This window comes from Terrapene carolina, unplaced genomic scaffold, assembly GCF_002925995.2.
Source record: "Terrapene carolina triunguis isolate 2854851 unplaced genomic scaffold, T_m_triunguis-2.0 Scaffold211, whole genome shotgun sequence".
Taxonomy (NCBI): Eukaryota; Metazoa; Chordata; order Testudines; family Emydidae; genus Terrapene; species Terrapene triunguis.
Window position 1 is genome coordinate 40,252,815 of NW_020664562.1, and position 17,973 is coordinate 40,270,787.

Here is a 17,973-nt window from a genome sequence, read left to right on the forward strand (position 1 = left end):
GACCACAACAAAGATTGTGGTTTCTCCCACACTCGCCTTAAATAGATTTAAATTAATGCTATTTATCATTGGGTGGAAAAGAAGGGAAATATAAAAATGCAGTAACTGTAGACAAGTCAAAACCCAGCCAACAGCATTGGGTAACTTTCTTACCAACACACAAACCTCAGTTATAAATGCACTGACCTCCATTCAAAGACTTCTCCTAATTTTTCACCCACACTATCTACTGTCTCACTCCAGATCACTTCTGCTTGAAGAATAACACATGTAAGTAATATTATTACATTACTGACTTCAAAAATCACCTGGAAAATATTCTAGCCACATTAAAAGCATATTTAGCCACTGTTTGTTTGGTTGTTGGTGGTGAAAGTAGAAAGCTAAACCACACGAGTGAACTGCCAATGGTTCGTGATATAGCAAACAGTCACAAGTTTCGCTATAGCTAGGGTTAGAATTAACACAGCCACTTACCATCTCAGTTACAACAGCAGGGAGAAAGCAGTTGTCCCAACCTAAATCCTGCTTCTGTCAACTACTGTTTGCTCCTGCAAGGAGCAGAGACTGATTATTCCACGTTCCAAAAGAGAATTTTTTGATGGGCAAAGATATATTTCTACACCATAGACTGTGTGTGTGTGTGTGTGTGTGTGCGCGCGCGCTATATATAAAACAATGGATGTCCAGAGATTTTAGTCTTTGTATTCCAAATCCAGTTGTGAGTACTTATGTTTTCTGCAGGCTTCTTTTCTTAATGGGAGCCTTTTATGGGCTTGAAATAATACAAGATCTGATCTTCTTTGATGGTGGAAATACGCTGAGAGCACTACATCTCATATTACTTTTAACCCATAAATGTTTCTCTATGGCAAGAAGACCCATGAAAAACATGACGTTAAGAGATTTTCTGAATATTGATGTAGCCAGGTTCCTTTGGATCTGCACACACAGACCAGTAATGAAGTAATGCATGTGTGTCATTAACATCCAGCCTCACGTGTGAAACATTTAAGATTGCTTTTGACATACGCTGGACTTCAACAGTCATGTATTAGAAGTCAATTTCCAACAGTCTCATAGTGAGGATATGCTTAAAATATCTCCAGATATACATATAAATTGCAGCGAGCATTACACATTTACTTAATGACAGATATGACGATATTTTGAAATGTGGCCCTTTTTTAAATCATTAAACACTATTCTAATGAGCATTTGGGATGAATCTTGGGAGGAAAAAAAAACCCTACTGATCTTACACCTGCTCTTTAGCAGTGGGAAGCGGGTTCTCAATCTGTTAACACGACCATCTGGCCAATCTGCATATCGTGGCTATCTGTATGATGGAATGGCAATAACATAGCCAAAATAAAAACAAAATGCATCAAAAACTAACAGTGGACTCTGTCTTTTGATTTAAATTAAATAATAAATGCTGTCTCAGAGAAAACCAGGAAAGTAACCTAAGTAATTAAAAATGAGCTTTCACTACAACAAAGTTAAGGTAACAATATGGTGTATGTAATGTGGTAATCGGTAACACTTTACACAATAAAACACTAGACTTTTGCAGAGCACATATCAGGGGTTCAGGACGCTGCGACAGCTCTTTTTATGATGTACAGTACTGTTAGAACACCTTTCACATTACAGATACATACTGAACAACTGAAGCTATTAACAGGATTAATGCAGTAACAATCAATAACAATTGCACTAAAAGATGATGGCGCAAAGTGTTATGTACCTTTTTGACTCGGAACTAAAAGATACTTACACTGATATTCTGAATATATGCAAGTATGTTTCCTGTATGTGCATTATTTCAATTGATACTCCTTTATTATAGCCTAAGCATAAATATTAAAATGCCACCAATTACAACATAAAATGTGTCTTTTTTAAGTTTAAAGTCATGTGTACATAGTATTATTGTACATAGTAAATTATCCACAGAAGGTATTTCAATGTGAAGTAAACTTTCACAGTTACACAAATACATTAGACATCTTATTTCCACCTTGGCTTCATTTTTTACTATTATTAAAATTAGAAAAATGGCTTTATTTAAATTAAAAAATCCCGGATTTATTAAAATTAAGCATTTTTCAATGTCCATTTTAAAGATTAAAAGATTCTGAGTGGCAAATTTCTAGCTAGCTTTAATGCTTGCCTAGAGTGGATAATGTCTGTCAAAAAAATCAAGTATTGTGTTGTTGTCACTTTGTGGCCTATAGATTACAACCTAGCTTTGTCCACTCAAGAAGTCTGTAAAAAAAATGACTCTCAGAAAATTTAACTACTTCAGCTGCGAATCTTTTCTACAATCTGATCACATTAGCAGAAGTAACTCTGAAGCAGTAAAAAAATCAAGAAAGTTCTTGGTTGAGTGCTTACTAATGAACAAAGGTTAACTTTATCTAAAAGGTCAAATGCCTGGTGGCTAAGGTTATGACCTTAACAACTTAAATTGTGACCTTGCCACGTGCCTGGTTTATTGTAGACTCTGATACAGATCATCTGGTAAAGAACTGGTCATAAATTAGCTTTACTGTTACACTCCCACAAAGAAAACGGTTTGCCACAGTGGTTTCCAAGTTGTCATTTGATACATGTGCAGAATAAATGAAAAATTAAAAAGCCAACCCAAGTTAAGGGTATGAGAATACTTTTCTTAAACAGGTTACAAACTGCAAATTGGAGCTGATGCTCTATAGTTCAATACATTTTTGGTCACCTTCTAATTCAGAAAACACCGACATTCCTCATTTTCTTACGAAAATGGCATGCAGCTTGTGTATTCACATACTTGAGTTTTCTTGTTCTTTATATAGTAGTTCTTAAAAGAGAATAATTCATTTCTGTAGCTGAATCTGCTTTGTCAGAAGCATTATTTAAATCTGGGCACATGTATTCTCTTATAGATGACAGTGTCCAACTAAAGAGAAAGCCTGGACTCAAAGCAATAATTATTGTACACGTTTAGATGGAAAGGAACATCTCACTGTTGAAATCATCTAGAACAAGGCATAGTGGAACAGAATTAATTTATTAAATAAATAAACAAATAAATATTAAAAAGAAGCAAGCACTATGGGTGAAAAGGCCACAATGGTTTTGGCACGTATCTTAAAGCACGTTTCAAAGTCTGTGCCTCCTGCCAATACTGGCAACTTCTCAAAACTTTTAAGGAGGTAAAAACATTGTTTAGTGTTTACAAATCTTCTGCACTATAGCAGATGCCTGTCAAATCAGCTATATGTAAGTTGACCAACCTACCTAATATTTGTGTTGGCAACTTCCTCGGCATAAATAACAGGTCTGTAAATCTCTGAAATCAAGTCTGAAATATTCTGAGACAAAGGACGCTTACTATTTTCTTTTGTCATTTTCCCGTTGCACACACAGCATTAGCTGCCATTACTGCGGTTCTGTGAGAACCAATCACCGTTGACTTGGCCAGTGTTCAGGTGTAACAAAGAATTCTGGGATACATCAGAAGAAAACAAAAAAACCAAAAGGTAGCCTTATCCATGTTGCTTTCATTACGTCTTTTTAAGGCAAATACTACACTGCATGCTTCCTAAATATCATTTTACAACCATTTTGTCCCACTTTATGATTAGATTTGCTAACATCCTAGCACAAACTACTGCAATAACAGTGTAATGCAATATATACAATCAGTAAGCAACAGGTAAAATATTAAATTGTATAGTTAGAGTGAGAGGTTTACAGTTTAAAAGAGGCTATAAATGTAAATAAAGATTAAGTTTAATGTTTAAGTTCCTGTGGCAAAGGTTTAGTCCAAAGAACAGTAAGTGCAACTGCGGTCTGTTTGTTACCACTGTCATATTGATAAGATGGTATGCTGCTAATCAAAATATTATTAGACTCTTTAAATATCTAATGTGTGACTGCCATAACAGAAAAAACTATCACTTTAGGCCTCCTTATATTACATATGTACTTTATTTAGCTGCTTGTCTCTCTCTGTCTCTCAACCATATTTTATCTAGACATATACAAAATGACAGACAAAAACGATAATGTGTATTCAAGTTTTTAAGGTAGGAGGTCACTGGTTTTTGCTGACAATTCACAGTCCTTTTCAGAAGCCTGCATTTAATTCATGAAACATAACACTAACTAAACAACACTAGTGCTAAATATAAGTCTACATGAATTGGTCATTCCCATTTCACCATACCATGTAGTAAATAAACCACTCTTCCTGTAATATTTGCCTACATTTTCTTCCCCAGCAATGTGAAGTGTGATTGATCAAATCACATCTAATTACAAAGTTTCACAGCTTAACTATGTAAAATATCACAGTGCTAGCCAAAGGTTCCTTCTAACCTTAGTGTATATCCGTTAGTCTTTAAGGTGCCACCAGACTCTTTGTTGTTTTTATATCAATAAAGTTACTGAAGTGATACTATGTATCGCAACGAATATTGATTTATTGCAGGCAACTTTTGGATAGTCTGCACTTTATGTATCACCCCCAAAAAATGCCAGATAATAGATGTATTCTCTTCTTTTAGCAAGATTTATATTATTATTATTGTTATTATATTTATTAAGTTTCTATTGATAAGAGTCCACTGACCTCTCTTTGTTTCCCCCCCATTTTCAACTCCCTCCAACCCCCGGCTTAAATTACTACTGTGAATGAAATCCAGCAAAACTAGTACGTATATATGAAAAGTCAACAAGCTCCAAAAACTTGGGCCTAACATTTCATACACAGCAACTTCTTCAGAAACAAAATGATTGAAAAGAAATGCTACTGCATGTTATTTATCCAGTTGACCTATTAGGTAGCCTCTGAATATACTAATATTCACAGGCAGGGCGTGGTTTGCATTGGAGTCACAGACAAGATTGCAAATTTCATGAAGTGTAAAAGCATTTCCGCTCTCCTGAATGCAAAATTGTCAAACAAGCCATCAGTTCTATTCTAAGTGTATTCATTTATTGTGTGCTAGTTACATTTTTAACACTGACCTTACTTTCCCCATTTGATACCAAAGGCCTTTATTTTAGCCACAATTCACACTGCACTGTTATATTTACATATTTGTATGATTTCTTTGCTTTTCTCTCTGGGACCAATCCTGCAAGGTGCTCAGCACCTTCAACTATCACCCACGTCAATACGAGCTGAAGGCACTCACTGGGTCTTGCATTGGGCCTTACCACCTTGGGCTTTTGACACTTCTATTTCCCTGAATTTATTCTTTACACAACACAACACACATACAAAGCCAGTTTAAAAAAAGGTTCAGCTACCTTCTTTCTCTTACCAATATTAAAATAAGGTCCATTTTAAACAGGCCTCTACATAGTTCTAAAAGACAGCCTTTAACATTTCCTGTGCTAATATTAATGTCGGCCACTTCTGAAAGCAGTTTAGATGTGCCAAAGATTTGATTGCTGTTAGTATTGGAAAACCAACATATCTTGACACTATTACTTCTTAAAGGCAACAGAAAGTGTGAGAACACCTGTCCATTCGCAACCAGAGTATATTGGTGTAGATTCTCTTACTTGTCAGGCCTGGAACTGGTGTTAAAACCATGCTGCCAACCACATTTACATGGCACATATTCTCCCAAGTTCAAACACTGACTCATACGGTCTCTGACTGGTCATAACACTCAACTCAGATGGTACAGCAGAGGACTGTAGATATACAGAAAGTTGGACAACTTTGCATAAATGCACTTACCTGCTGCGTGCACAAAGTATGCCAAATATAAATCAAGTTCCTTAACAGAAACTCCTATATGATGTGGCTGTACGCACAGCCCTGGGTTAGAGCACTGTGGGGACTTTACAAGGCGTTCGCCATCAGTACTTTCGAGCGGAATACCTTTAAATAAAATCACCATAACAAGGTCCAACCTCCAGACCTTATCTGCCTGGCGTAGGCAGTCAATTCTTCTCATCTTGCCCTTCTGGTCTGGATTGGAAAGAACACAACATGGAGGCTTTTTTCCTGTGACTGTGAGAACAAAATCCTCTCGGTACTCAGGCCTGATATCTTTCCGTAGCTTTGCCAGAAGTCTGGATGCCCATTTTTGTTTGACCTCAGGTTTTTCGCTCAGCAATTCGTCCTTCACTGCTCTCTCTTCCTCTTTTGACATACGTTTTTCATGTTTTTTGAAGTATTTTCGTTTTCGGGCTTGCAGGTTGAACCACGTGTATGCAAATGCTCGGACGTGAGGCAGAAGTGCTTCAATGAATGGATGAAATTCATCCTGGAAAAATGATAAAGAATTATACTGATGTCATGAAAACACAAACAAATCAGTCACAAAGTTCAAAACATCTCTTTAAAATACTATTTTAACACGAGAAATTAATATCCGCTAGATGTGAGAATTAAGTAATGACAATGTGTATATACTATGCAGTGCAGAAAACACAAGCACCTTTGTAATCTCACACACATATTAACACATATATTGTATATATGTATACAGACGCCCCCTGGGTTACGCAAATCCGCACTTACGGAAAAAGTTCGATAAGCTAGAAATAGGAGGGTTTGGGGTGGTTTTTTTTGCATAATGGTCAGGAATACATTTCCGACTTACGCAAAATTTGAGTTACACAAGGCGTTCCACAACAGAACGCTTACGTAAGTCGGGGAGCGTCTGTATACACAGTCACACACATACTATATCTACAAATATACATATCTATATATAAACCCTTTCTCAATATTATATCAGCCTAAAGAATATGACACCACTATCACAGAGGGTAGAGAACAACTAAAATACACATAAGTATGAGGAAGATTCTGTAACTATTAGACTCAGTCCTAAAACTTAATATCATTAAAAAATAAAATAAAATAAAAGTTTAAAAATACACGAGTGTAGTGACTTTAATCCATTTTCAAAGAATGCATATCTTACTTTGCTCTCTCCCTGACCCCACTGCTTGTGGTGTAGCCAGCATATGCCCGCCAATTTGGCAAATTCTAAACATTTGGATGCCAATCAATGTTTGTATGGGGAAGTCTGAAATACAGCAAAACTTTCCCTAAGACATATTTGGAAATGGCAATCTGCAGTGTAATAAAATTTCAGTATAAGTGATTTTATAATACAATACAAGGTGCTTCTAATCTCTGTCTACTGTACCACTAGAAACAGTAAATAATGTAACCAGTTTGCAAATTTCTCCAGCATGCCTAACAGTAAACAGTATTAAAAACTTAAACTCTACCCTTATAATTTAAAAAAACAACTGTTTGGTTTATATGTAGCCTACCAAAAATAATAAATGTGATATTATGCCATGGATACAAGACAAGTTCTGACGGCCTTCTATTTAAAAAAAAAAAAAAAAAGAGAGGGAAGCTTCTATGTAAATATTAAGGCACAAAATCTTAGCATTGCCACAGTGATCCAAACTCAAAAAATTATTTATTTTTGTTAATACATTTTGTTTTATTTTTGTTAATATATTTTAAAAGAATTTACCACATTTATAATACTTTTCTCCACCTGAAAACATCACTTGCCTTCAGTAATAATATTTTAAGTTCACTCATCTTACTTGAGACAGAAATAATCAGTATTAAAAAGTTTCCCGAACTTGAATAAATATGTTGCAAGAAAGATCCATATATTCAACTTTTTAAATAAATAAATATACCTAAAAAGTACTACATAAATCAGACAGGGAGATCAAAACATGTTATAATTCATTATATTCTGCTTGTTGTGTTTCTCTACGTAATACTGTTACAGAATGTTACACTATCTATAGAAAAGCATGTACACTTTAAGGACCCAGTTCTGCAAACGTGTATGCAAGGGTCTAATTTCACTCATGAGGTCGATAGGACAGTTCCCATGAATGAAGTTACTCCCATTTGCAGGATTGGGCCCTGCGGGGCAAAAAAAAAAACCCACCATGAACCTGCACAAAGCTTCCTACAGCATGTTAAACTCTAATTTATGTCCATTCTTGCAAGGTAACAGGGTTGTTGTTTTTTTCAGCTTAACTGAATTTCTTCTTTTATATTCACATGTAGAGTATGTCACGTATCAAAATCATTTCATAACCTTAAAAATAACATTGTTAAAATATACTTATTCTACAGCTCCAATGGCTTTTTTTGTTTTTTAAATAGGCTTTGCTGCTCAAACAAATATAGGCAAAACCGAGAAATCAGTGATAGGAACATTCTATTAGCAAAATCCTGTTACAATTCAAGACCTTGTGTTAGCTTTCTAAATGGCTTAATTGCATGTATTCTCTGTGGTTCCTAAAATGTAAATATTAAAATTGATAAACAGCATTAGATCATTTATATCAGAAAAAAATGGAGATTGTTAGAAACTACCGAAAATTAAAGAGAGATATTTCAATGCAGCACGACAGTGCAGGAGTCATTACAAATATGAATGATTACTAAAATATCATATGTAAAAATACAATAACTTTGGTGAGTGACACTTCCCCCCTTCCCCCGTTGGAGAAGATCCTGGTTTCAAATTTCAATAAAGTAAAAAAAAAAATTGCTGCTATCTTTCGGCCAGTAGATTCAAAAAGTAAGAGAAGGCAGCAAACATAACACGTGTAGCTGCACTTTCACAAATGAAAAATAGCTTTAGAAGAAAAAACAGTAAAAGCTGCAGTTCACCAGAAGCTATTAAAAATAATAAAAACACACTTCTGATCCTTAAATGTTCTCCCCCGCCCCACCTTTTAGAAGAGCCAATAGTGCGAAAAGGCCTTCTGCAAAGTCAAAGTTTATCTGCTAAGGTATACACACAATTCGCTGAAAAGACCTACATTGAAATGGAGGATTGTTTTAAGCATTAATAAATTCTAAATACATCTTGGTTTATCCAGAAATATTTAACTTTCTGCTTTCAAAAGTACTTCTTATTGACTGATCCCATATGCTCATGACTTTTTTGGACCTAGGCTGGATACTATCTAAAATACAGTTCCTTTAATCTGTCTTAAAGATGAGCTACAGAGAACCTGAAAGGGGGGCGGGGAGAAAGGAACAGGACAGGGATGACTTTAAAAAACCTCAGAACCATTATATGGCCTAAAGACCAGGATATAATTTTAAGCAGTAATTACTCTGTATTAAACTGCTACATGCTACACCACATATATATACACATAACATAATCGCATAAACAGTCTAATGTGATTTTTCAAAATGAGGTACTAAACAAAAAGGTTAATTCAAGAACAGAAGACTGACAGACTAACTCATCCAGTATTTCGAACTGTCTTCATAAACATATTGCCCTGTAAAATCAACCTACCTAAATCTCAGTGACATGGTATTAGCAAAATATGAACAGGGATAAAGGAATCCACTACTAATCCAACCAAATTTGATCTTTTATTCTACATAACAAAGTTATTTGTTTCAATGTTATAATACCAAACAACTTTCTGAAATGTAGCAATGCAAGAGCAAGTATTCATACATGTGCAGGTCGGATCACGTGATCACGGCAAAATATAAAAATTTAAAGAAAATAAGATTATTTTTGCCTTTTCTCAGGTTAAGTTAAAAAATATTTCAAAAGTTTAGTTTAAAGGCACTGTTATCTCCTTTAATAATTAAAGATTATTCTAAAAAATAAAAGGCACCACTAATGTGTTTAATACATTTTTTTAAAAGACAGTGATAAACAGTAAGCTTTATCATAAAACTTTCTCTCAGTTTGTCAATATAGTGCTTCAAAGCACATTCTGCATCTAAAAGCTGGGCCTTAGAACTATATGTATATAAAAATTCTCACATACTCTTAAAAAAACCTGTAAAATCTACTGACAAAAATGCCTTAAAATCCAGATCAGAGTTAAAAAAATAACGTAATGCTTTAGAGTAATTGTTTTCCACAATATATTTACGTGGATGTGTTTGAAAATAAGTCAGATATAGCAAGGGTAAAATCTCTAAAACCCATGTTCCTATAAATGTTTGTCCATAAATCTACAAAGAGAGGTACATGTGTGCCCAAAATATTTTCTGGATATGCAGCAGGGAAGTGAAACAAATGCTGTGTATATTTTCCTTATAGATGATTCAAATCTCTATGTCAGGTACATAGTTATGTCATTTCAGTTGCGTTTCTTGGACTAATGTGCTTTATGACCATTTTTTTTAAATCCACTTTCTAATGTTTTCATCTCTAAAACTCTAATGTTTCACCAAAACTTTAAAAAGCATTTATTTCAAAACTTGTATAAATAAAAGGCATATGTTAATTCTGACATTAAATATATAAAACTACTTACGCCCTTATTAATGATTTCGCGTATGTTTTCTACGTAAAATGATAGAACCACATAACGGTTCCGTTCTCAATGTGGAGTTTTAAAAGAGGGCTTTTGAATCCCTAAACTACTTTTCCAAATGTGCAACAAGAATGCAAGAATTCTGGAACAGAATGATACAATATTCAGCATTTTAAAATATCCCACATTTGTCTTAAGTCTTCTTCTTAATGTCCCACTGGGCCTACTAAAACAGGATTACATGTGTGCAGTTTGAAAGGATAACAGTATATGGCTTCTTCTATGAAAGTTATGTTATCACCAATCATCCAGAACGTGAAACAACAGACAGTAGGTATTTCCAGTTGCATTAATAAACTGGCATAAATTTGAGCAGAAAGGTACAGAGTTTGAAACACCACCCCCACCCCCCGCATTTCACTGCAACTCACAAGCCCATTCACTATATCTATAATCAACTGTAAGATTACTACCATGGTAAAGTTCCAACCTATAGTCACTTTGGATACTATAACTACAAATTCATTGATTTATGCAAGGAAAAAATAAAACTTTTAAAGCTATTCCGGCTACTTCTAAGAGCTATCCATTCCTATGATTAGAGTCAGTCATTCTCCAGCAATGACTCTCTCTCTCTCTCTATATATATATATAAACATAAAATAATAGGAATAATGCTCTCATATAGGAGGAAATAATCTCTGGTCTGAGTCCTCCACAAAGTATTTCCTAGTTCAAACGATTATCTCCTGCTAATTGAAGGTGTACAATTTAATGTCTGCAATAACCTGGATTAAAAGGGACGGAAGAAGGTACTTAATTGGAACTAAATAGAAACTATCATCCTTATGAATAATAGTCAGACTAGAAGGCATCTAAATCCCAGACAGGATTACAGAGCTATATGGAGGGGAGGGGAAGCTTTGGCGAGAACAAAAATCACATCTCAGTTCAGCTTCATGCCTTTTAATAGTGAAAATAAATATGAAAAATGCCAGCAGCGGATCTGAAGCAGCAAAAGCGCAATCCTTTGCCTGAGGAGGGATAGAGGGAGGGAGAGGAGGCTGGGAAGAAAAGTTGCCCGAAGTCCTGAGCAGTTAAGTGTAGCTGGAGCAGCAAGGGCTAGAGCAGCAGCTGTGAAAGGAAGAGACCGTCCGGAATGGAGGGCAAGTCTAGGGCTGGGCGTCAGCACACAAGCTTCAACTCCAGAGATCCAGGGCAATGCAATGGGGAGGGAGGGAGTATGTAGAGGGGAAAGGCATTTGCAATAATAATGTTGAAAAATAACACAGAGGCAACTTGGCTGCCCTAAGGGCTCCAGCAACTTTGTGAAAAACACTGACGGAACTTGCAATCCAAACTTCCCCCACTTCCCAAACATCCAGGCAAATGTGACACCCGGGAAAGTGACAACGCGCGTCAAAGCAGTACATTTCCAGGGAGCAAGACAGAGCTAGACGTTCTTGACCATCAGAGGCTGCATCTACAGATCTGTGCCTGGGGTGCAACGTATAGAGCTATAGATCTCTGCTCGGCTGCAGTGTACTTACAGAGATATAGATCTGTGCACAGAGTACAATGTATGTACAGCTGTAGATCTATGCAGGAGTGCAGTGCGTGCAGCTATACGTCTCTGCATGGGTGCAATGTGTATTTTATATATGTAGGGCTATAGATCAGGGCAATGTAGATAGCTGCAGATCTATGCGTAGGTGCAATATATATATATATAGCTATAGGTCCAGGCATGGGTAATGTACAGAGAGACTCATAGGCAAACCTTAACCGCATCTACGAACCATACCCTTACAAACAAAAGTGTGGACTTTAGGGAGGGAAATCAATGCAGACTATGCAATACCTTACGTCTTAAAATAGAAAATGCAGCAGCTTTTAATGCTACATTAAAAAAAAATAACCCTAAGCACATCTATGTTTTCATGCATTACTCGCATCGGAAGCACAAACAGTGAGTATTGATTGCAGATGACCAAGCATGTCATGGGCTGCAACCCTGCTAAACACGTGCAGGTCGTCCCCCCCAAAATTGCATATGAGCAGAAAACCCCCCACCACCAATATTAATTAAACCATTAATAAGTAGGCGCCATTAGCCATGTGCCTACACAAATGGCCGTGCAAGAAGAGGAATGCAACCTAATGGAAACAAAGTTACTTTCTTAAAGCTGTATTTCTCCCCCCGCCGTACCATCCTCCCCCTCAGCGCATATACACACACGCACCACCCAGCAAAACCAGCCCCAAATGCATCCAAACAGCTGCTTACCTGGGTGAGACAGAGAGGAGAATACATGACTGCTGTGGGGGTTTTTGTGGTTTGGAGGTGTGTGTGTGAGAGAGAGTGAGAGAGAGAGAGAGAGAGAGAAAGGGAGAGAGAGAGGAAAAGAGAGAGAGAGGGAGAGAGAAAGAGGGGGGGAGAACCTAGCCTGCTTCTTGCTTTCACATTTCCAACTCTGCTAAACTGCAGCGAGCGCTGAGCAGCTCCATGAGCTGAACTTTAACCCCGCCTAGACTTTCCCTACACTACACACTATACATGTCTACTGTACCCAGGCGTTAAAGGCATAGCACACACTTCCCACCCACCCCCAGCTTCCAGCAGCGCGCCCAGGCTCCAGGCTCCCCGGGAACCTGCCCGCGCGCCTCCGGCTCCGCTCTGCACCGCACCAAGAGCAGCAGCAGCAGCTCGCTCGCTGCCTTGCCCGGGGGAGGGAGGGGAGGGGAGAGGGGCTGCAGTGCTGGGCTCGGCCAGCCCTCCGTATCCCCGATCCCCGCTCTCAGTGCATTACTGGGTAACGCAGTCAGGAGCAGTTACAGGCAGGACTCACGGGCGGCTATAGGCTACAGGATGTGCTTCAGCAAACAAAACTACTTTTCCACAGTGCTATCCCCCCCACCCCACCCCCACCGCCTCCCTTACTCCGTGCATCGCCTAAGGAACTTCACCGATACAGGCTACCGATTGTATAGCCTCTACATTGCGTCTGTAGCTCCACAGATGCAAAAGTCTGGGAACGTTTGGGGGGCAGCTGCTCGCCTTGCAGACGCTCCTCTGAAGAGTGGGATATATTTAATTACGCATTGTAAACTCCAAACTTTTTTTTTTTTGCAGGCATCGTGTTCATTAGCGGAGGTCTTGAAGATTTTTTTTTTTTTTACACGTGGAATTTTCACAGATTTCTTTTTTCCCTGGACTGTTGAGACTAAAGAATTATAACCCTGGCGTGGGTACAGTCCACTAGGTTTTGGGTGTTTTTTTTTTAAGATCTATACACCTTAATACGGATCAGGACCATAAATATTTTACCAACTGGAATGTCTTTTAAAGTTAAGTCCCTTGTGGGGGGGGGGGAATAAATTTGTTCAAAACTTTCCAAATATCCCTAATACTTGGCATGTGATTGTCATTTTAAATAAATCACTGTATGGTAAGGGGTGCTTATTTTACTAAAAATGCACAACCTGTGCTCTGCATTTACTCTGCTCCCCCCTTCCCAAGTAAAAGTAAAGCACTTAAAATAGAACCGAGCCTCCAGCCACTTATTTAGGCTATAACGTACTGTTTTGGCACAAGGAAGGGTTTGGTTTTTTGGGTTTGGAAAGGTTCCAGTCAGCTAGCTTTTCTCTTTTATTGAGTCTTATATTTTCTCTCCGGTCTAACATCAATATATCTCCTGGATGGAGTACTCCCTTCTCCTCTTCCTCTTCCCAATGAGCTGCATGCAGCCTGCAGACACTTACATATCCACAACCATTCATAACACCACCACCACCACCCCCCCCAAGGAAAGGAGACGCCACAAGACACATCGAATGCAGCGTGCAGAGCTTCTCATGTGCATGGGAGATGTAGGTACTGTATTTCAAACTGTAAAGCCTTTTCACAACAAGTTCAGGAGTGTTAATCCCTGTGCCCATTGCTGCTCAAAGAAAAGGCTCTGTCAGAAACCCTGGTGTAAGAAAAGTAACAAAAATCCTCTCTCTCCAACTGGAGACTTTTTTATTTCTGTTCCCTCGCTAGTACGTCACTACATTTGCTGACTGAAAAGAGATTCTTGGTATTTACCAGGGCGATGTTTGATGGAAGTTCTCTACAAGCCTTTCTTTAACTGGGGATGTCCTGGACTAACTGAAAAATGAGCTGTTTTCACTCAGTGCTTTCCTTTGATAAAAAAGTGGTCTGTATCTGTTAGTCAAATAATGACAAGAAACACTTTCAGCTAAATATTTGCTGCTATATATCACTTCATTGCTCTTCAGGTTTCCTCGACAGAAGTTTCTGGCTGACAGCAAGACATGTACCTGAGGCACAGCGAGCAGATATTGACCAAAGCATGCCTTAAAAAGAAAAAGAAAAAAAAAACTTCTTCTATAACTTATTACAACTTTCTTTTGTTGCTATAATGTTTACATTTGCCTCTGTTTAGAGCCCTGCGGCAAAAAGGAGGATACTTTTTAGTGATACACAGTAAGATCTAGTTATAAAAAAAAAACAGTTTTAAGAATAAAGTGAGTCACTGGGAGGTAGTTTCCATTCTGGGGCCCGATCCTGCATTCCCTGTCCGACCCAAATACAAGCTAACATGAAGTTCCATGAGCTCCGAAATAATGAACTCCACAGGCATCCTAGGTGCGCGAGGAATGCGGGATCGGGCCCCTAGCAGTCCTTTCGGTGCAGCAGGCAGCCCTGCTCCACGATTTCCAGCTTTTTGTGGTTAGCAATATTATCTTAAGTAACTTTTGGCGCCCTTCGTAAGACTTTTGGACGTGGGACGATTGTTTGCGCCCTCTAGGCAGAGGCTGCATCCAAGTTCAGCACCAAACCCCTTCACATCCGCTTTCTCGAATCCAGCACACATTGTGCACGCTTAAACTCTAGGATCATGAGCCTACAGAAAAGGTAGGAGAGAGGGGAGCTTTGCACAGCGCTGGTCCCAACTGGCTCAGAACCTCCTTTCGCCCAGTGAAAGTTCCAAGAGGAACGTTCAAACAAAGCAACTGGGGGAGGTGGGGGTTTCCGAGAGAAATCACCGTCGGATGGTATATAAAGCTATTTAAAGGCACGCAGGAGTGGGGGCGGGGAAGCATAGTTAAAGCAAATTCCTTAATAAGCGAGGCACTAAAGCAAACCCGGAGATCAGCCGCTAGGAAGGAGACATTGGAAATGGGGGACTTCGGTCATTTATTTTGAAAGTGCTATAGGCTGCCTTGCGATGGGATGTCTGCTTAAAGAGAGAGAGAGAGAGAGACTTCTACCATGATCCCTGCTATCCATATTCTTTCTGGCACTTTGCCCGGCATTGCATTTACAATGTTTTATTTGCAGAAACTTTACCTTGCCAGCGTTAGTGAAATCCTCTTAGATATATAAATTACGTCAGTGAGAGTTCACTTATACGTACATCTGAACTCTCTTCTATTTCGGAGGTACTTAAAAGTGAGGCCGTATTAGTATGATTTAGACTTGGGCGCCCAATGCGCACTGAAGTCAGAACTCGGCTAATACTGAGCATCCACACTCGCCCCCTTCCCCCTCCTGTATACACTTTCTGTACTTGTTAAAGCAACAATTTCTTTGCCAGTTACCTCGAAGGGGAGGGGTTTTTCTTTCTTTCTTTCTTTCTTTCTTTCTTTCTTTCTTTCCAGCTTTGTTGCACTTTGGTTACTATGAGCCGCTTTCTGGGAATAAAACACTTGCTAGTAACTCACGATCACGGACCCTTGAAAGACAGTCTGTACACAACTAAGTGCAATGTGTGAATTTTGTGACTCCAAAATCTGCCTTAAGTAGCACACGGGAAGACGTAGGGGTCAATTTCCAAAGAGCTAAAAGAACCCATCCTATTTCTAGTTAACTTTCAAAGTACCTACATCGCTCAAGGGAAAGAGGAGTCGGATATTTTAAGTCAGCGCCTGCCAGCTACAGTCTCCAAGACAAGCTGTTGGAATAGATTTCAACTGGACTTGTGTCAGGGACTTATATCCAGGGGACTACGGGCCCGACTCCAAGTTAGTGTCTTACTGATCTACACTCGCACCTTCTGCACAGGGAAGACTAGTAACAGGAAGAAACGTACAGATTCATCAGTCCCGGGTTACTTACATTCCTGATGGTAGCTTTAACTCCGTCTCCCCCCACTCCACACCCACCCAGACATCCACGCGCGCGAACACACCCCAACTTTATAAAACATCTGCCAGTCGCCTGTGAACAAATCCAACACAGACCTCCTGCACCTCGGTACACACTATTCACCATTCAGTAACTAATGGGTTAAGAAAACCATAAACAACCATACAAAGGATTAACACGCGAGGGGAAGGCGCACGGCTAGCCTTCCAAAGCGCTTTCTAAATCTTCCTAAAGTTTGGGCCCGTTTAACAGTTAATGTGCAAAGACATCTGCAGTCAGCTAAACATTCTAGTGCAATCACCTAATATCCATTGTACACACATATAGAGTGACAAAAGTAACACACAACGCATCTGAGGGGGGCCCTTCTTGACTTCCCATGAGAAATACTGGCAGCTTTTTCTTTCACAAAAATGCCAACGGGAAGGGGGAGGGGTGGTCTAATCACCCTGGCATTCCTTTAATCTATTTTAAAGTGCAAAAGGCAAAGCAAAGCACATACAATTTGTTTTAAAATTACCCTAACTCAGCATTTTGCTAAACTAGCAGAAACACTTTTGTGTGTGTGTGTGTGTGTGCTTTGCTAAATCCGGAAGTTTGCAGCAGGTTTGACAGCTTGAAACTACACTGGCCCCTGCTGAGCTCAAAGAACTTTGAGGGGGGAGAAGGCCAACCCACTCTCAGCTTCCCTCCCATTTGGGATATTCGAACGTTGCAACAGCCAAGCTGCTCTCTCATTGGACAGCCCTCTAGTCCATCATGGAGCTTTGCAACATTGATTAGAGAAGGCGTGTGTCAATTACACGCAAAGTCTAGACACTTCCTTTTGTGCTGGGTTGGCTGCCGATGCCAGACGTCTTTTTACGGACCCGAGCACGTACATTTTTTTTTCTTTTTGGAACCGAGCAAGCGCTAGGAGGGGGAAAAAATCTGTCAAGCTCAGCGGTTTTCTGAAATCCCTGGGAAAAAAAAAAGGAAACTCTAGTGCATATATATACACACACAAAACAAAACCCAACCACACAGCTGCTATCTCCTGCACACATAACACAGAAATACATTCAGCTACACATTATTTTTGTAGCAAATCACTGACAATGAATGTATCGGCAATAGAATAGCTATTAAGTAGCACGTTACATACAGTATCTTTGTTTATAAAAACATGGAAATAGAAAGTTTAAGATGCACCACGTACCATTGCAATGTATAAAGAGTACGTGAGAAACTTTACAAGGCTGAGACGATTGGCTTCATAGGTTGACACTTTTTTTCAATTTTGTTTTTAATATCTAAAATAAACTTGGAACCGTTGAAAACCCGGAAGAGAATAAAAGCTGTAGCCAATTGCAGGCTGCTGGTTAGGTTTCTTTTTAAAAAAACTTTACTCCCAAATCAGAAGGAGCTGCAATGCAATCTGTCTCTCTCTCACTCTCTCTCCTCTTTTTTGAAAGCCATCCAAGCCGGGCTGGCTGGGTTCTCCGAGTCTCTCTCCCTGGCTTTGCCTTGTATGC

The 17,973-nt window shown here is 38.8% G+C and overlaps 1 protein-coding gene across 6 annotated transcripts in view; it reads right to left on the reverse strand.

Moving 5' to 3' along the window:
• Nucleotides 1-17,745, reverse strand: part of LOC113407395 (nuclear factor 1 A-type) — a 301,659-nt gene extending 283,914 nt beyond the window's left edge. For 3 of the 6 annotated variants that reach the window (XM_026655859.2, XM_026655855.2, XM_026655858.2), the window contains exons 1-2: nucleotides 12,593-12,714; nucleotides 5,741-6,272 (exon numbers count right to left, since the gene is read on the reverse strand). In XM_026655859.2, the coding sequence (XP_026511644.1) occupies nucleotides 5,741-6,272; nucleotides 12,593-12,619 (559 nt within the window). In that variant the 5' untranslated portion in view covers nucleotides 12,620-12,714. Of the gene's footprint in view, nucleotides 1-5,740; nucleotides 6,273-12,592; nucleotides 12,739-17,657 lie in introns of those variants that run through there. The other 3 variants (XM_026655854.2, XM_026655853.2, XM_026655856.2) reach the window with 3 other exon arrangements.
• Nucleotides 17,746-17,973: the final 228 nt, after the last annotated feature.